Genomic DNA, 20,557 nt, shown 5'->3' on the forward strand with positions numbered 1-20,557 from the left:
TACTACCTACTCGTCCCGCGCAGCATTCAGTTTACCGCAGTGACACACCGATTACCGAATCCCCCGCTTCAATCGATTCGCCAGTTTGTATCGACGACCAGTTTGTCTTTCTCGGATCCACCCCGGGACGCACTAAATCACGCAACATGGAAGCCCCTAATCCGCCCATCACAGTCGCGCCACTGCAGCCAGCGCTCATCAGTCGTCCCGGTCCTGTGTTTGAGTATGAAGAAGGGGTCTTCCAGCTTGCTACTACTGGCAAGTATACTTCTGTTTGCAATAATTCACCACCTGATATTCCCGCACCCCGTAGTCAATCATCAATCAATCAACCCGTCATCGAGGCCAACTCTGGACTACGGATAATCTACCAGAATGTTCGGGGTCTACGGACTAAAATAGAGGATTTTTTCTTGACCGCTCCAGAATGTGAGTACGATGTCATTGTACTAACTGAAACGTGGCTGAATGCCCAGATTCATTCAGTGCAGCTGTTCGGTTGCGCTTTCACCGTTTACCGATGTGATCGCAATCAGAATAATAGTTCCAAGACGCGTGGTGGTGGAGTCTTGATTGCTGTTTCGAATCGCTTCAGTAGCTACATTGACCCTACTCCAGTTTGCGATACATTGGAACAGCTTTGGGTAATTATTACAACGCCGCTCTACAGAATCAGTGTCGGTGTTATTTATTTGCCCCCTGATCGTAGGGCTGATGTTAATGCCATCGATAATCACATCCAGTCTATCGGATCTGTTATGTCCAACTTGAACCAAGACGATCTTTCGTTGTTATTTGGTGACTATAACCAATCGGGATTGATTTGGAGCCGCTCAAACAGTAGTTTGCCAACTATTGACTATCTTCAATCGCAAATCTCAGCTGCTTGTTCTACCCTGCTGGATGGATTCAGCCTTCACCATTTATCTCAACTTAACTACGTCACGAACAGCAACGAGCGTCTCCTCGATTTGGTTCTGACTAACTTCGAAACCCGGTGTGAACTCTCTGAGGCAGATGAGCCGTTGGTACCTCTCGACTCAAATCATCCAGCATTGGACTTAACAATCCATCAAACGGTACCAGTTCAATTCGAGAAATACCCAACTGAACCAAGTTTAGATTTCCGCAGAGCCGACTTCGAGACTTTGAGCACGGTTATTTCGCAAATCGATTGGCAGTTTTTAGAAAATGACCCTCCTCTTGACGACGCAATCGACTTTTTCAACCATGCCATTTAAAACGCACTTGCACACTGTGTTCCCCCTCGCCGACCGGCATCAAAACCCCCGTGGTCAAACTCTCGTTTACGGCAGCTTAAGCGACAACGATCCTTGGCTCTGCGCAGATATTGCAAAATGCGTGACCCTCTAACGAAACAAGCGTTTAATCACGCTAGCAACTCCTACCGAATTTTAAATCGCTACCTGTACAAACGACATACTATTCGGATGCAGAGCTGTCTAAGACGGAACCCTAGGCTTTTTTGGACATTTGTCAACAGCAAGAGAAAGGAAGTGGGCCTGCCGAAAAATATGTTTTTGGGTGATAGACATGGCAACACGGTTCTAGAGAAGTGCGCACTATTTGCCCAGCACTTCCAGCAGATTTTTCGTAGCTCTATTGCTACAACCGCAGAGATAAGCTCAGCTCTAGATTGTGTTCCTAGCGACGTAATTGAGTTTAGCCCATTCCTGATAACCAACCGTGAAGTAGAAGCTGCAAAAGAAAAAATGAAGTCCTCTTTTGCTCCTGGCCCTGATGGCATACCTTCCTGCGTTTTGAAAATATGTACAGCTGTTTTTCTTCGCCCGCTTAATTTACTATTTAACTTGTCGCTTCGGCGATGTGCTTTTCCTGCCAGTTGGAAATTGTCGGTTATGTTCCCTGTTCACAAAAAAGGTGACAAACGCGATATACAGAATAACAGAGGCATTACTTCTCTTTGCGCTTGTTCAAAAGTATTCGAAATTATAATTTACAACGCACTCTTTGCTAGTTGCAAGCATTACATCTCGATGAAACAACACGGCTTCTATCCAAATCGTTCTACAACTACCAATCTCGTACAATTTACTACTACATGCATACAGAACATGACTGAAGGTGCCCGAATCGACGTAGTTTATACAGATTTGAAAGCTGCGTTCGATCGCGTTGACCATGGTGTCCTGCTCGCCAAGTTGGAGAAATTAGGAGTTGCTTCTGCTCTCGTACAATGGCTAAGATCCTATTTGGTAAATCGAACGCTGTACGTTAAAATCGGATCACAACATTCTACACACTTTTCGAATCTATCCGGCGTTCCGCAGGGTAGTAATTTAGGACCACTGCTCTTTGCACTGTTCATAAATGACGCATCCTTATTACTGCCAAAGCCAAGCCGAATGTTTTTTGCTGACGATGTCAAATTAATGCGGATTATACGAAGTATCGCTGACTGTCACGAACTCCAGCGGCTTATCAACTTTTTTTATAAGTGGTGTACCAACAACCTGCTAACAATCAGTATCCAGAAATGTTGCGTAATCTCTTTCCATAGAAAAAATGATCCTATAACGTTCAGTTACACCATGTTTGACCAAACATTAACAAAAGTTAACCAGGTTCGAGACTTGGGTGTTACTTTAGACGCATCGCTATCATTCAGGGCGCACTACAACGAGATTATTGCAAAGGCGAATCGACAACTTGGATTAATCTTTAAGATAGCATCGGAATTCCGCGATCCACTGTACCTTTGATCACTGTACATCTCCCTGGTCCGTTCTGTTCTCGAAACGAATTCGGTAGTGTGGTGTCCTTTCAACGCAAATAGGATAACAAAAATTGAAGCCGTGCAACGGAAGTTCGTACGTTACGCCCTACGTTCTCTGCCATGACAAGATCCGCAGCAGCTACCGGACTATTCTGATCGTTGATGACTTTTAGGCATTGAAAAACTGCATAAAAGACGTTTTGATGCACAGGCTACCTTCGTATTCAAAATTCTTGCTGGTGAGATTGACGCCCCAAGAATTTTAGAGCGATTAGATTTATATGCTCCAGAACGATCATTAAGACGAAGAAATTTTCTTTCTCTGCCCCAGCGTAATGCATCATATGGACAACATGATCCCGTTCGCTTTATGTCAGCAAGCTTCAACACCGTTGCAGCCTCATTTGACTTTAACATGTCGGTAAATATGTTCAAGCAACTTCTCCGTAGTCGACAAGCATAAACATTCTCCAGAAGTGATTTTTATTACTTGTACATCCTAGTTTCAGTTTATCATTAAGACCACCTATGTGTCAGATGATGTGATATTAAACAAATAAACAAATAAACTCTGAAGTAACGCTTGTAATAATCGTAATTATTATTCAGGAACACGCTTCTACAATAATGCTATGCTTCGTTTTTTATCAAAATTCTATTAGATTACATCATCCTTATGATACGAAAACGGGGAATTAAATAAACGGAGAGACAAATTAAAACATTTACTCTGGCCTCTGCTCCTGAGAAAAACAAAAAACGATTTAATTTTAATGCAATCAACGACGTATTTTTCGAGATGTGCTCTGAATAAACCGAACCTATTTTATTTAAATTCACCAATCAACAACCTCACAAAATTAGTCTCTTTTGTTTTGGCGTCGCGTAACACCCTGTTTGGATATCTGTTACATCGCACATCGGCATTTATTGTTCATCTCCGCTCATTACCGTTGATACTGTTTATGGTAGTTGAATTGTCTGTTCAATTGTTTACCTTTCATGAAACTCTGCGTGCTACGATCTTCCAAAAAAAAAACTCCAACAATCAGCCAGTGAGCCATTAGGCCACACGAGGTAATCTCAGTTGAGCACAGCCTCAGTTGAACCCGCCTAGTTTGAAGCTCCATTAGATGATTGCGAATTGCTGGGTTTTAAAGTGTGGTTCTACAGTATTTGTATAATCCACCGTTAGACAGGCTCGCTAAACCTCCCTTGCCGAATGCATAATTATGTTTGGTTAGTAGTAGAAATAAAACTCCAAATATCGTACATCTAACCAATCCCCCCCGGTAGCTTTCCAACCGAGCTAACAATGGTTGGATAAAATAATAATAGAGTCAATAACTATGCCGTATTATGTGATCAAAAGTACCCTGTGATCAATCGTTGCTTCGGGTGAGGTCCGCGGGCCAAACAAAACGAATCGATTTTACTCCCTTCCCTCGTCGATGGTTAACTGTAAGCGCTTGCTCATAGACAGGTATGCTTTTTGCTGTTGGTGACAAATAAATACACTCACCATAACGAACCTAATTGAACCAGTTTTGTTTGAAATGCCTTGATTAGATTAACTTTTGGGAACACTAATAGAACACAAAATTATTAAATTGAAACCACTTTCAAAGAACAATGACCGATATTCGGAAACAGAAAGTTTTTCCTCGGACCCATTATCGCTCCCAAAACATCACCGCCACACCGGGACGGCTGTATGGGATTTCTGGGTCTCTCCGGTGCCATGGGAAAGCTAGCAAAGTACCACCGATCATTTAATTATGCCGATTTCTTGCGGCTAGACTGTTACACAGCAGCTGTGGTGCACACCTCAGTTTGATCGCATCATTCTGATATTGGAGATGAGTGGTAAAATAATATCGAAAACCATCTTCCTGTACTAAGGTGTACTTCTTGTGCAACACATTTTAGTCTGCGAAACTCAGACTCACCGTTAAAGTTTGTTTATTTATTTTTTTAAAGTAATAGCAGATGAACCCGATTTAATATGCTGGAATGGAATGTCTCAATTGGTAAAGTTTCAAAAGTTTTATTATTGGGTTATTAAATTTAAAAAAATATTATATTCAATTGAATATAGGTCGATTCACAGAGAAAAAAATCAACGAATTGACTCTGATCGTACCAAAATTTCAGCGTGATCGAACCACACCGCAGTAAACACTATTTTCTCTAATTCAGTTGAAAGGGAGACCCGAAATGATTCGGCGGAAAACATAGATGAGAAAAAAAACTAGTAACATAATGTTTTGCACCAAGTGAAAATCGTTTGCATCTTTTACTCTCATTTTCATTTTTCTTTCTTTCTTCCATTTACTTTTTTTTCGGTTCCATGCTGGCGCGTTGTTTCGTGTGCGTTTGCTCTCTCCCTCGCACCTTTGTGGTACCGCTCTGTGCAGCCCCAGTGGGACCCCCACCGCCACCTCTGCCACCACCGTTGAAGGCACCGTCGCAGGCGGCCCACTACGGGACCGGCGGCGTCAGTCAGACCAAGTCCGGCTCGATGACGAACGGCAATAATTTCTATCTGCACAAGCATATAAACGGTGGCAGCGGCGGATCGCAGCAGAACGCGATGAAGTATAATACTAGTGCCAGTGTCGGTAGTGGCGGCACCTCGGGCTCCCAGAACAACACTCAGCACGATTACTACAATCAACTGCCCCAGCAGCAGCAACAACAACATCAGAATGGAACAGAGGGACCAGATTCGGACTCCGGATTGGAAGTGGTAGAAGAGTCCACACTTAAGCCATCGGATTTGATCCGAGGAAACCACAACCGCAGCATGTCCATTATATCAGGTAAGTCCTACAAAAGCCGAACTGGAAACCAAAATTGCATTTCAAAGAGAAAACAGTGTAAAAAGTGGGTTCGCATGAGCGCTGGAAAATCAATCGTGACAATAGTGTGATCTAGGAATTCGTGACATTGATGGTGATTTGAATGAAAAATATCCCGCGCCTGAAAAACAGCCCGTCGAAAGAGCAACAGTAACAACAACAGATCAGGCGGAGAAAGTGAAAGGATACACAGGCAGAGCAGTTTTTCGCGCGATAGTTGTGTTCGGTACGTACAAGGCAGTATCGCGTCTGAAAAGCTCATTAAAATGTGTTATCGCGAGCAAGCAAACAGAGTGCAATTTAAGTGAAATTCAAATCTTTCCATGTGGCCACTACTGGGATCGGAACGGTGCGCGATGCCGTACGCAGACGGGTAGCGGCGGTGATGGCCAGCTGGCAGGCAGGCAGGTAGCAGACGTGTGGAAAACTGAATCATAAACGACTCGATTATAGTGTGGTGTTGCTCGATCGAGATCAGTGTACTCATTTGTATGTTAAGGAAAAATCCAAACGGACCGAACAGCAAATCTTCGATCAAATGCTTTTCTACACTTCGGAGCTAATTCGAATCATGCCAGCAAGAGCACGATTACCAGCGGACCGTAAGTGAATCTACTTAACATGATTTCAGCTAGCGAACTCAGCTGCCCAGCATGATACGATACTCTGCAGTCTGCGGATAACTTTAGTCGGAAGAAATTATGCTCCGCGTACACTTAGAGTCACTTGCCCTTATGCATTCTAGAGTTAGTGCTCAGGTAAGCTAAATTTCCCATGATCGTCTGAAAAAAGAAATTATCATATTCGAAGTGTCAGACAAAAAAAAGATGGTTCGCATTTCATGCTAAATTAAATTTTGAGTTAATGCTATCCTATCTGGGAAAGTATCCACACTTTTTTACTGAGTGTCGAAGCAACCAAGCAAAACGCCTCCATTTAAATGATAGGTCCATGAGAAAACAGTAAACAGTAGCAAAATAATCATTTTTAATATGTTCGAAAACAAGAAATCTGGCAGAAAAAGTCACCCTTGCAACCAACCGTGCAAGACGTGAATATGAATGTGCAATCAAATTGATTTAATTTTTTCCAGAAAAAAAAGGTTGCCCAACCAACTGGAAATGAGGCATTTTATTAGCCATTTCGATTTGTTTAAAATGATTTTTCTGGAATTTTCAGGATGTTAAACATTGAGATTAGGCTGGGTTTTTTTTTTTTTTGAAACTGTATTAAACGAGAAGAATCGCTCAATGAGGTAAACCATAACGATTGCTCTTCACTTTCTTTATTGAAATTTTGGCAAAAATCAAATAACTCGAGTGTGGATTATTTTTACTCTACACTCCTTCGCTCACCTTATCACACAGGATCTGAATTCGCACAACCATTCGGCAAATACAAACAACCTTTCGTCAAATTCAAATACATACGATTTTTTTCCAATATTTCTAAACGAAATTTAGACAAATCCCTAAAAGTTGACAACATTCCTCTATCTCTTTTTATTATTTAGGTGTAACGATTTATAATGAGAAATGGTTAACCCTCTAGACCTTTTCAAAGGTTAATCAAGACTAATTTTTGAAAAACTAGGTATGCAAAATTGTCTAATTTAGCAAGTCCTGCACACCCACAAAGTATTCATTGAATTCTGATCGACTGCTACGGAATTTCTGGTCGACGCTCCGTCACAATTCACTTTGTCTTCCTGTCTCGAGTAGTGGTAGTATGTATGGCCTAGGACAAGGGGGACCCGAGGGATTTGCCCCCGTTGACCTCCCCTTCCCTGTAATCAGGGCCTGGTTTTGAACATTTGTTTCGGTTCAAATTATAAAGAAATAAGAAATCAAAAGAAATAATTATCGGTTTCCGTTAGACTCTACTAGAAATTTGGGAAATAAATATTGACTCAATATTTATTTCCGAAATTTCTAGTAGAGTCTAACGGAAACCGATAATTATTTCTTTTGATTTCTGAAATCAATCTGCTAAGACGCTCAGTATAGATTTTCCAAATTTTTATATAAAGAAATAATTATATTCCAATCGAGTTTGTCTTTTCTCCTTAGAGAATTACTAACAAGTGAGAGAATGTTTTTTTTTATTTTGGAAACAACTGCTTTCACACTGGTGAGCAAATCGAGGCACGTGCTTGAAGAGAGCAGTGAATCCTGTAGGAGCTTACAAAAATACCGTGATGGAATCTGATATATCTCTCCTGTCCTGAGAGCCTCTAACATGAGAGCCATTGTGCACAATAACCACACAACAGAGCTCACTGCAGTGATTTTATAGCGAGTCACTTGAGCATATATCAAATGAGGGGAGCTTCTGGGTTAGGAAACTAAATTGCGTTTGCTTCACATCTCGACACTGAAAAAAAACTAAATCTATACACCACTCCGCATCACATTCTTTTACGAGAAGACTCAAAGTTTTCTCTATTGTACTAGCAGTGCACACTGCGGTGTACTTCTGCGAATTTTGACTAGAGTGATTTGTTTTGCTCGGCTGTGGGGTGATGTGATTTATATTTTTCTGCGAGCGGCAGAAGCACAGCACAAAGCAAAAGAAAGAAGGTGCAAAAAATTACTCCCTGCAGCGCGTTTGCCAAAAAGTAAGTGCACGCTCTTTTTACAGTAAAACAGGATAATCACTAGCTCGATTCCAATGATGTACATTAACTTGAACAGTATTTTTAAATCAAAAAATCTATAGTGCTCAACTTTCTAACGGAGTACGTCGAGATATATGAAAATTAGGTTTAAAAAATTTGAACTTATCATGGCGTACTTTTTTCGTAAGTTGTTCGTTATTCTTCAGTAACAACCATAGTTTCATAGGAATGTCAAATCAATATTACACAAATCACTCTCGAAATATAGAAGATGGATTGTTTTTTTTAGTATTCGAGCGCCCATGAAAACTACTCGAATGCTCTTGCATTGTTGTTGACAGCTGAATGGCTCAAAAAGGAAAGAAAAGATTTTCAACTGAAAGCGAAGGTTGACAGCGTCATTGATTGGAAAAGACTTTAAGTGGCTGCGGGGTGGGGATTAATTTTTGATCAAAACCTGTGTTTTAATGATTGCTGCCACGTTCTCCCGCGTGTCCATTGCAGTTCCCACTGTGGCTCGCAGTGGATCAAAGAGCAAGTGCAGTCCTTCCCACTACATGCACAATATAATATGGTTGATTTCGATTAAAGGTTCAGGGCACCGTCAGTAACTGGAGTTGACGATGATGATTGCCTGTCAATGTGTAGGTTTGCCACTTGTTTTAGCTTTTATTTGTTTTTCTGGCATTAAAGGTTAAACGATCCGAAACAATTTTTTTTTGCGGGGAAAAAATAATGAAAGCATTTTTTGCACACACCAACTTCAAAAAGTCTAATGTCTAAAGTCTACAGTCTAAAGTCTGGAGTCTAAAATTCAAATTCTTAAGTCTAAAGTCTGACGTCTTCAGCCTAGGGTCTACAGTCTATCGTCTAAATTCTAAAGTTTTAAGTCTAATGTCTAAAGTCTAAATTCCTAACTCTCAAGTCTAAAATCTAACTTATAAAGTTTAAAGTCTAAGGCCTAAAGTCTTAGGAAGTCTAAAGTCTAAAGACTAAAGTCTAAAGACTAAAGTCTAAAGCCTAAAGTCTAAAGCCTAAAGTCTAAAGACTAAAGTCTAAAGTCTAAAGTCTTAAGTCTAAAGTCTAAAGTCTAAAGACTAAAGTCTAAAGTCCAAAGTCAAGAGTCAAAAGTTTAAAATCTAAAGTCTAAAGTTTAAAGTCTAAAGTCTGAAGTCAACAGTCTAAAGTCTAAAGCTTAAAGTCTAATGTCTAAAGTCTTGAGTCTTGAGTCTCAAATTTGAAGTCTAAAGTCTAAAGCCTTAAGTCTAGAGCATGAAGTCTTAAGTCCAAAGTCTAAAGTCTTAAGTCTTAAGTCTATAGTCTAAAGTTTGAAGTCTGAAGTCTAAAGCCTTAAGTTTAAAGTTCATTGTCTAGAGTCTAAAGTCTAAATTTTGAAGTCTTTCGTCTAGCGTCTAAAGTCTAAAATCTAATATCTAAAGTCTTAAGTCTAAAGTCCAAAGTAAAAAGTCCAAAGTCTAAAGTCTTAAGTCTACAGCATGAAGTTTAAAGTCTAAAGTCTTAAGTCTGAAATCCTAAGTCTAAAGTCTAAAGTCTAAATTCTAAATTTTGAAGTCCTACGTCTAAAGTTTAAAATCTCAAGTCTAAAGCATAAAACCTAAAGTCTAAAGTCTAATAATTAAAATCTGAAGTCTAAAGTCTAATAAATAAAATCTGAAGTCTAAAGCCTTAAGTTCAAAGTCTAAAGTCTAAAATCTAAAGTCTAATGTCTACAGATTAAAGTCTTAAGTCTAAAATCTGAAGTCTTAAGTCTAGAGTCTAAAATCTAAAGTCTCAAATCTGAAGTCTGAAGTGTAATGTCTAAAGTCCAAAGTCAAGAGTCAAAAGTCAAATGTCTAAAGTCTAGAGTTTAAAGTGACAAGAGTCAAATCTGAAGTCTGAAGTCTAATGTCTAAAGTACAAAGTCAAGAGTCTGAAGTCTAAAGTCTAAAGTCTAAAGCTTAAAGACTAAAGCCTGAAGTCTAAAGTCCAAAGTCTAAAGTCTAAATTCTAAAGTCTATAGTCTAAAGTTTAAAGTCTGAATTCTGAAGCCGTAAGTTTGAAGTTCAATGCCTAGAGTCTAAAGTCTAAATCTTGGAATCTTTCGTATAGATTCCAAAGTCTAAAGTCTAATATCTAAAGTCTTATGTCTAAAGTCCAAAGTAAAAAGTCCAATGTAAAAAATCCACAGTAAAGTCTAAAGCATAAAATTTAAAGTCTGTCTTTGTAAAGTCTAAAGCATAAAATTTAAAGTCTAAAATCTAAAGTCTGAAGTCTAAAGTCTAAACTCAAAAGTCTGAAGTCTAAATCTAAATTCTAAATTTTGAAGTCTTACGTCTAAAGTTTAAAGTCTTAAGCCTAAAGCATAAAACCTAAAGTCTGAAGTCTAATAATTAAAATCAGAAGTCTAAAGTTCAAAGTCTTAAATCAAAAGTCTATATTTTGAAGTCTTTTATCTAGAGTCTAACGTCTTAAATCTAAAGTCTGAAGTCTAATGTCTACAGATATAAGTCTAAAATCTAAAGTCTGAAGTCTAAAGTCTAAATTCTAGAGTCTTAAGTCTAAATTCTAAAGTCTCAAGTCTGAAATCCAAAGTTCAAAGACTAGAGTCTAAAGTTCGAAGTCTAAAATCTAAAGCCTAAAGTCTCAAGTCTAAAGTCTTTAGTTTAAAGGCTGAAGTCTAATGTCTAAAGTCTGAAGTCTAAAGTCTAAAATCTAAAGTCAAATATCTAAAATCTAAAGCCTAAAGTCTAAAAACTAAAATCTAACTAAAAAACTAAAAAAAAAATAAAGTTTAAAGTCTAAAGTTTGAAGTTTAAAGTAAAAAGTCTCAAGTGTAAAGTCTGAAGTCTATAGTCTTAATTCTAAATGTTGAAGTATTACGTCTCAAGTCTAAAGCATGAAGTCTAAGGTCTAAAGTCTAAAGTCAAAGTCTAGAGTCTAAAGTCTAAAGCATAAAGTTTATAATCTTAAGTCTACAGCATAGAGTCTAAAGTCCAAAGTCTACAGCATAAAGTCTAAAGTTTAAAGTCGGAAGTCTCAAGTCTAAATTCTTAAGTCTGAAGTCTGAAGTCTTAAGTCTAAAGTCTGAAGTCTAAAGTCTAAAGTCTTAAGTCTAAAGTCTGAAGTTTAAATTTTGGAGTCTAAGGTCTGACGCATAAAGTCTAAAGTCTAAAGTCTAAAGTCTAAAGTTTGAAGTCTGAAGTCTGGAGTCTGAAGTCTGAAGTATGAAGTCTGAAGTCTTAAGTCTAAAGTCCAATGACTAAATTTTGAAATCTTACGTCTAAAGTCTAAAGCATAAAGAATAAAATTTAAAATCTAAAGTATAAGGTCTAAAGTCTAAAACCTAAAGTCTAAAGTATAAAGTCTAAAGTCTAAAATCTGAAGTCTAAAATCTAAAGTCTAAAGTCTAAAATCTAAACTCTAAAGTCTAAAGTCTAGCATCTAAAATTTTAAGTCTAAAGTCTAGAATCTAAAGTCTGAAGTTCAAAGTTAAAAGTTTAAAATCTTAAGTCTTAAGTTTAAAGTCTAAAGTGTAAGGTCTAAAATCTAAAGTCTAAAGTCTAAAATCTAAAGTCTAAATTCTGAAGTCAAAAGCCAAAAATTTTAAATCTGAAGTCTTAAGTCCGAAGTTAATAGTCTTGTATCTGAAGTATAAAGTCTAAAGTCTAATGTCTGAAGTCTGAAGTATTAAAACGAAAGTCTTAAGTTTCAAATAAATAGCTTAAAGTAAAATATCAAAAGTTACAAAATAAAGTCAAAAATCAAAAGGAAAAAGTGCGATGTGGAAAATAAAACATAAACAATCAACAAGAAAAATGACTAAATTTTGATAAAAACAAACTAATAATTGAAATATAACTAGTAAACAGTGAAATACATGGAGCAAAATATCAACCTTAGTAGTAAAATTGGAACAGAAACAACAACAAAAAATTAAATTTTAAAACTCGTATGCAACATGTCGAAAACCGAATATAGAAAATTTGCAAAGAAAAAAAAGTAGATCTAAAAACTAAAAAGTTCTATGAATAATATTAACATAAAACGACTGTAAAAGCAAGAAGTGAAAAAAGTAAAAAGTTACCAATCAGATGTGGAAATCATCCACATACCACGTGGACTGCTTGGGGAGGTGGGGGGTGGAATGTCCACGATCCTTACAAAAAAAGAAGAATTTATATGGGCATTTGTCCACGGGGGAGGGGGGTAATAATCGTTAAAAATCTGTCCACGTGGTATGTGGATGGCCCCTAAGGCAAAAAGAGTCTGAAAAACATTTTTAAAAGAGCTTATTGAGAGTATACAAGCAAAGTGCAATAAATATCAATCTAAGTTCTATGCTTTGTTTAAAGAATAAACTTTTGATTTACAAACAAAATTTTTAGGCCAGCAATGTTTTATGCTGTACCGATCTAGTCATGTTGTTCAAAAAGCAAAAAAAACGTTTCGAAGGATTCAGAATCAAATTCTAAAAATGATTTTATAACGTCCTCCTTGGTTTGGTACACTTTGGAATTATATAGAAGTACTGGGGTTGAAACACTAGAAGCTATGTTCCAAATGTGATAATTAGTTACTGTATAGCCTGCGAATTACCCTGAAGAATGCTATTTTTATACGATAGGTTAATTAAGATTATTCATAAACATTAAATCTATGTGCCAGAGTTGAATTGTTTTTATTCGCTCACCAATTTGAGCTGTTTTTCTTTCTTCATTTATCAATAAAAATGAACAGATATAAAAACTGTATGAGCACAATTGAATTCAAGCAGATAGATAAAAATTATTATCTTGAAAAATAATCATGTCTGTTTAATTTCCAACAGTAATAAATAAAGAGAATAAATTTCGAAGTCGCACATTATGTTGGTTGGTTTTTTTTATGTTGGTTCATGACCCGATCAGAAAGAAAAAACAAAAATGTAACAGAAGTTGTTAGTTTGTTACGGGAAAAAGGCTGTGTTTTCAATTTGGTCCCGTTAGGTGTTAAAATAACAGAAATTATAACAGAAATAATTCTTCTACTACTTCTACATATCAAAATTTGTAACTATTTCTAACAAAATAACATAGTATATAGAACAACATAATAACAAACATTGTTAGAAACAACAGGTTTTGATAAAAACTAAAGATCAGTTAGACTTGTTTCAGAACTACTTCATTTCACGTTTTGTTATTATAACTCATTCAGATTCGATTTTGTTATGAACATTATATGGAAAAATACAAAATTGTATCAAAATATGTTATTTGTATCTCACGTTGATAGAATTTTGTAATTTTTTAGTTATGCTCTTCTGATCGGGGAAACTTGACAACTATATGCTGACACTGACATTGTAATTGTTTTGTTGGAAATAAAATGTTTTCACTTGAATTTATTTTAACATTTCCCCACTAAGTTTTTTGCAATAACTTGATGTTGACTGTATTTTCGTTTATTTTTTCTCAGGATAATTTTTTTTCTAGTGGAATTAGGAAATTTTTAGTAAAAGTAACACAGCGATTCTATGATTGCTATGTTTTTATCCTCTCTATGTGTGTATAATTTAGAATGGTTTTCGTTAGAATGAACGCCATAAATATGATGGTGCCTTGACCAGAGCTTTTGAAAAACAAAAAAAGTAGGAGGGTGGTATCCAAACACGACCGCAAAGTTGACGTAGGACCACATGTGCTAAAAACGAGCGATTATGTTTAATCATATTTTTGCAATTGTTTGTGTTTTACCAGTTTAATGCTCCAACAAAAAGGTATTTTGATTCAAAGTACTAAAAACCGTACTATGTCTCTAATCACTCGGGTAATCAGATCAAGTATCTAGGTCGTCATAGGAAACATGCGAACCTGTCCTCGTTGAGTTCCGGTTACTCCCAATTATTGAGCTTAAATTCATCAAGCGAGACCTCTAAAGACTCGGAACTAAAACTAGTTGAATACTGACCATATCTTCTGCTAAGGTCTCCATTGGCCACTTAAAAAGTAAAAAAAAGTCATGAAAAGAGATCCGTTCATTTTTGACATGGTTCGATTTTGGCAACAGAAACATTTTTGGTAGGGGTGGGCGAAACGGCTCTTTTGCAAGAGCGGCTCTGAACCGCTTACTCGCGGTTCTGAGCTGACTCATATAAACGGCTCATGGTTCACAATGATTCACGAGCGTTGGCAGTTCGTGTTGTCTCGGTAAACTTCGGGTTCGCGCGAACCTAACAGTTTTGGTGCGCTCAAAGAACCGTGGTTCTTTTTCGTGAGCCGTTCGTTCTTTCGCTCTTTTTTAAGAACCGGTTCATATGAACGGCTCGTGAGCCGTTCGCCCATCCCTAATTTTTGGCGTGTGGGGAAAATCGAACGGGAGTCTGTATTTTGATTATTAATTTGCAGCACTCTATTTTAGGATAGAAAGTATTCTCTTTATTGATGAATACCTTTTATCCTAATACAGTCGATTTTCTTCAATACACGAAAAAGCAACCTTTTATACAGATTTTAATTAAGTACGATTTAGTAGAAAGTAAACTGTCTTCTACATTCACTTGTCTTGTGAAAGATGGCTCACTCACCGATTCCAAAGTAGCATCTTGTTAGCTTTACCTGTCTATACTCACAACTGCCAAGCAAAGATGTCACACGAAATATTTTCCAGCATTTACAAGTTCGCGGGAAAAGTAACGATAAAAAATAACTGTTTCTTGTCGAAAATGTGTATTACAGAAATTCTGTAACTGACATAGAACTTTTTGAGTATAGTAACATTTATTCCAGGTCAATTTGAATATTTTATCAGTAAGCAGAACCAGAGAATAGTTTCTTCAATTTCAAGATATCGAACAAGTGCGAAAATTCTGTTATCTTGAAAAATAAACTAGTGATGAATCACATTAGCCTCAGCAATTTATGTTTGCATAGTGTTGTCCAATTACAAGTAAGGTTATGGAAGAAATATTTACTTGTAGATGCTGATGCAAAAATAAATTGATTTGAAAAATACAAATATAATTATGGAAACCCTAATATCAATATGAAATAAATTTGTTTTTTTTTTGTATGCCGCAGCCGCGGGACGCAACTAGGATTATCATATTGAATTAAATTCGTTTAGCTTAAAAAATATAATCATCAGTACAGCTCGTTAAACTGCCTACTGTACGAAGTATTTTGGTTTTCTATTGTCTTTTTAATACCCTATATTCAGTTATTTAAACAAATCTGAGAAAAACAGAGTGCAGAGTTCAAAAACAAACAACGAATTTTATCGGTACAATGCACCAAATTTATATACCCTGCTATCTGCCTCTACCGACACATACAGATCTTTGTTGTCCCCGGTGGAACAGCGTAATGTGCGGCACTTTCTGATATTTTCTTCTGTACGAAACAAAAAGAGAAAAAGACAATTCATACGCAATTCGATTTTCTTTCAGATCGCAACACGATAGGGGGAATAGGGGCATAATGAGCACCCTAACTTGGTTGCTGATTTAAGCATGGAAAACGACAAAAAATTTAAGCTGTCTTCAGTGCAAAACTTGAATTAACTATCTATAATTAAAGGTACACTATTCACAAATTAAAAAGTTTATCGTATAATGGTGAATAACACAAATTAAATTCATGCATCAAAAACAAGCAATCAGTCGCTGTGTGGGGCACAAAGAGCACCCACGGGGTATAATGAGCAATCTTATAGAACATATCTTGAAACTGTGTAGAAGTACAACTAATGAAACAACGATATCTGAATTAGATTACCACTGGTGGGGTCCAACTCAGATCGAAGGGAAACCGAACTGTTCGCTTTGACGGTCGACCAAGGAAAGAGCTTCTCTCAACACGAAATGTCCTTTTATAGCGTCACTCAGTGTGGGGAACTTGGGAGATTGGGGGAAGAACCAATCACGTGGAAGCATCTCTGCTTTCTTTCTTGCGTTGGGTAACGAATGCGATGCCAATTGGCTGGCATTGCTAGCCAATGACTGAATACGTGAAATCATTTCGTCTATGTTTTTGAAGTCTGCGTTAGGGAAATATACCAATCGTATGAAAAATGTATGTGGATATTCGACCTTCAACTTTCCCGCAATTTTCACGGAGTAATAAAAAAAATGGTAAAATGGTAATGGTATCATATTATACAAATCTTGTATGTTTTAGCTTTCCAACGGTATATTAACTATTGAAATCGGAACAGTTGTTTGAGCGCTATTAGCATTAAAAATCTTCCATTCCGCCAACCAAAAACGTTACATGTTCAATCCAGTTTTCCCAGAAGGTACCTTAGTATAGTGAAGAAAGACGTAGTCCCACGTCAAAACTTAAACATTCTTTTAGATGGCAAAATTAGCCTAGTATAAACTACAGTAAAACAGTCGTTGTATGAAGCACTATTCCTGCAATCGAGTATTTCATCACATTTGTGACAGTAAAAAGTATGACTCAAGCAATCGTCGGAACGTTCAACAACATGGTAATTTCAATTGCTGCAGCTGTACTTGGAAAATCACAGTTGCGGCGGTAAAGCTTAGCTAATGAAGCTAGCTTAGAAACTCTCACATAATTTATTTCTACAGCATCTCGTAAAGTATATTTAGCAACCTAGTTTCGCTGCGCGTTCGAAGCCGGAAACATTGGCAGATTTTTACTGCACGCTCGTTACAGTCCCTCTGAAGAGCTCTGCAGCAGTAAAGATATCACTTTTATTCAACCACGTTAATGGGCCACACTTGGCCAGGTGAGCCCATACTGTACTATACTAGTCGGTGCCGATTCCATCAATTATGCTTTCACAGTGCTAACTGGTTCCATAATTGCATTTAAATTATCAATTTCGAAGCGCAGAGCGATTACGTTGCCACAGCGAACCCTTCACACAGTGATTGGGTCCCGGGGTTTGAACTCCCGCTCGAGAGATACTCATCACTTCATTGTCAGCTAGCTTAGGAAATCAATGAAAGGGGAGGGGTCCTCCCGGCTTTTGACGGGGAAACTTTCCACAGCGATTCCAGTAATTAATCATCCTCTCTCATGTGATGTGCTGTGGTGTATATATACACACTATCTTTTCAACTACTCAGCCATCGGTGGAGTCAATGTCTGATGCCAATCGTTGGGGAAATTACTATACGGTTATCTAATTCGCCCCAAATGATCGAACAGATGTAAGGCCCTGTACAACAACTGAACGTGCGATTCCAATTTGTGGATCGCAGTCTAAACGGTCGGTTGTTGGCTAAGGCAATTGAGGAGCAGGATAAGATGTTACTCAGCCCTCTGGATCTGTGACCCGTGAGGATGAACGAAGCTCAAATCGCTAGAGCTTTCCGCTAGTATTTGTGTATCTTGCACGTCCGCTTCGTGCAACCGTGAACTTGCCTAATGGCGGCAGATAATTTCATTTCCACCGCCAGATAATTACAGGGTTGAATAAAAGCATTTCCGAGTTTTTGGGTGAAAAAAAAAATCAAACCTGGCGGTACACTGACACTGGAGGAAAAAAATATGTCGAAGCTCTTGCACGTGCGATTTTACAACCCTCCATCGTCTCTCTTCAATTTAAGCCGTTAGGTATTCCTCGTTTCATTTTTTTCCGAAACGGAGCAATTACATGCGAACACTGTGCAACAAGCCTCTTCAAGTGACTTCCAGTTCGAACGATTGAGCCGTCCGACTTAAGACTCTCGGCGCTGGATGGGTAACTCCAGCCGCACTTGAGTATCGCAAAAAAAGTAAAACAACATCAACGGGCATCGATTTCCGCTGCTGAGTTTTTTTCCCGTTCAATTTGCAACCATAAGCACCGAACCCCATTTGAACATCTATTCGAACATCTATTCGAATACCAATCTTGATTCCAATCGGGCCACGGAGTGGATTCATTATGTATCGCTTTTTCGGAAAACGCTGCCGACCCACGAAAATGACAAATAAGCCGTTGCATAACTAAACTGCTCAGCTGCTTCCGAGACACACGGCGAATTGCGAACGCGGAATGAAAATCGAAAGCCTGACACAGCGGGGCGAATTATTAAAGTGGATTTTCTTTTCGGTACCTACTCGAATTAAGACGATTATTGACGATTAGTCACGAATTTGGGGACATGCTCGAAGGCAGCGACAAACACTTCGCACCAATTTCGCTACTGTCCCAAATTGCACCAGTTCGAAACTTTCTTTTTTTCGGTACGAGTGGAATTAGTGAGACTTACACGAAGGTAATCGAATTATGAAAGGTACTTTGAATTAAATAAAATAAAGGAAACTCATCCGGAGGATTTCACTTAAGTTTGGTAAGACTTTTTTTTGCAGTAAATGATCCGCCATACCCTCCAAATGCAATCCCCCAAACGTGGAAAATATACTGCTTAGGTACAGTACGTATCCAAAGCGTTTTGAAAAGAAATAAATATATGATCAGTTATTACAGTTATTACTCCTACCATCAACAGCCTATGAAGCCCCTCGTATTTGTTTACAAACAGCCGAATTCAATAATGAGTTGAAATTTCGTCAGTTGAGTAAAGTTGAGCCGGATTAAACGGGCCGGACCTTTGAAATGTGCACTCAGGCGTATAAAAGCCGTGGTTAATTGTACTTCGTTTATTTGCTGCTGACAACATGATGAATTGCTGAAACATTCCGTTACTCCACTGCAGGTTTGAACGCAAGATCAATCGAACGAGATCAACAAACCAAATACTGTCATATGTTTTAAGTAACGGACGCCATGTTTTTGTATTCAGAATGATACTTATGACACTCTTGCGAATTGCGAAGATTTTCAAGGTCACCACTATCTGTCAAAATCAGATGCATGACGTCACTATGGTCTGAAGAAAGGTGATACCTACCTATTGATTACAGTTCTACTAAGATTTTCACCTTCACCCCAAGGGGGTCATCAACCTTATCTAAACCAAAAATGTGACCAGTCACTTTTGGGCTAACTGATAGGTGGTGCACCTTTTCTCGGCGTTGTTTTTCACTCCCACTCGTGGACACCGACGCATATTGCACCTCGAGAGAGTGAGTTTCTGCAGCGTGTCTGCGTTGTCTAGCGATTTTATCCAGTTCACGGTTGGATAATTCCTAATTCGATAGACGGTGCCGCGTTTGCTTCTGTTCAATACGATCAGGGAAGGTATGGAGTTAGCAATGATTAGGTGTAGTTAGTTAGCTGCGTGATCAAAACAAAAGCTAATCTGCACCTTTTTTTTGTTATGTTTCTTTGAAGTGTAACTTTACTGTGCAGCTTTTCGTGCAAAAATTTTAAAGCTGATTAGTATTAAGTACATCGTGATTATAGGTTTTGGTCGCATATTTTCAAAAACGAACGCTTCTGCCTGTTGAATTGCCTGGAATGCTGTTTCGATTTTTATCAAACCTCTGCCACTGATTTAATAGACTGAAAACTCGAAACTCTTAACATTTGCTTCACACGAATTGAACAAATACGACCTAACACTTTCTTGTTCAAATGTGATAGTGCTTTAGACACTGTAATCCAAACCAAATCAAGCTCTCCAAAGCGGAACCAAGCCAAGTTTGGTGATTGCTGTGTGATAAGGTAAATATTTGATTAAGCTAATTAATTTCAATGTTAATATTAATTATATTAGTATGTGGACGCATCGCGTCGTGAGGTTTTTCACAACATTGTCTCGAAATAATGTATTCAGGGCTAATATTACCTTACCTTACCTAGCAGGCTAGAACCGGGGTGGCTCGTGCTGTATCAAGAAGTCGTATCCGTTCCACTTGGTTCTGGGTTGTATGGCTCCATGCTTCCTGGCGTCTTACAACTCGTACGTCACTTTCAATCCGATCAAGCCATCGTGCACGCTGTGCTGCTCTGTTTCTGGTGTCGGAAGGGTTACTAGAAAGAATCGTTTTAACCGGGTTGTCATCCGGTATCCTTTAACCAGATGTGCAATGAGGGTTTCTCTTAGCAGCCTCCTGTGCAGATTATGGTTCATGCTTCTACGCCATTCTCCGTCTTAAGTCTGTACTCCACCGAAGATGGTTCGCAGCACCTTCAGTTCGGAAACTGCGAGGGCGTTGAGGTCCTCTAAGAGCAGTGTTGTCGTCTCTAGTCCATAGAGGATCACCGGTGTAACTAATGTTTTGTAGGGCTTTAGCTTCGTACGGCGGCGCACTCGATTGGATCTCAGCGTCTTACGAAGTGTCAAACGACGAAGTCAAATTATGCACGATTTCCCGATAGAATGTTTCACCAGCGATCCTAAATACACGAACTCGTCTACCACCTCAAGCTCATCGTCGTCTACGATGATCCGGGGTGGGAGGATTACAATGTTCTCCT

General features: G+C 38.3%; 1 protein-coding gene across 5 annotated transcripts in view; it reads left to right on the forward strand.

The window, feature by feature from the left end:
* The window catches only part of LOC129719188 (putative uncharacterized protein DDB_G0279653), a 257,470-nt gene that overhangs the window by 185,840 nt on the left and 51,073 nt on the right, over positions 1-20,557 (forward strand). For all 5 annotated transcript variants that reach the window (XM_055670727.1, XM_055670717.1, XM_055670688.1 and 2 more), the window contains one exon: positions 5,176-5,580. In XM_055670727.1, coding sequence (XP_055526702.1) covers positions 5,176-5,580 — 405 coding nt within the window. The remainder of the gene's footprint in view (positions 1-5,175; positions 5,581-20,557) is intronic.

This window comes from Wyeomyia smithii, chromosome 1 (genome assembly GCF_029784165.1).
Source record: "Wyeomyia smithii strain HCP4-BCI-WySm-NY-G18 chromosome 1, ASM2978416v1, whole genome shotgun sequence".
Classification (NCBI taxonomy): domain Eukaryota; kingdom Metazoa; phylum Arthropoda; class Insecta; order Diptera; family Culicidae; genus Wyeomyia; species Wyeomyia smithii.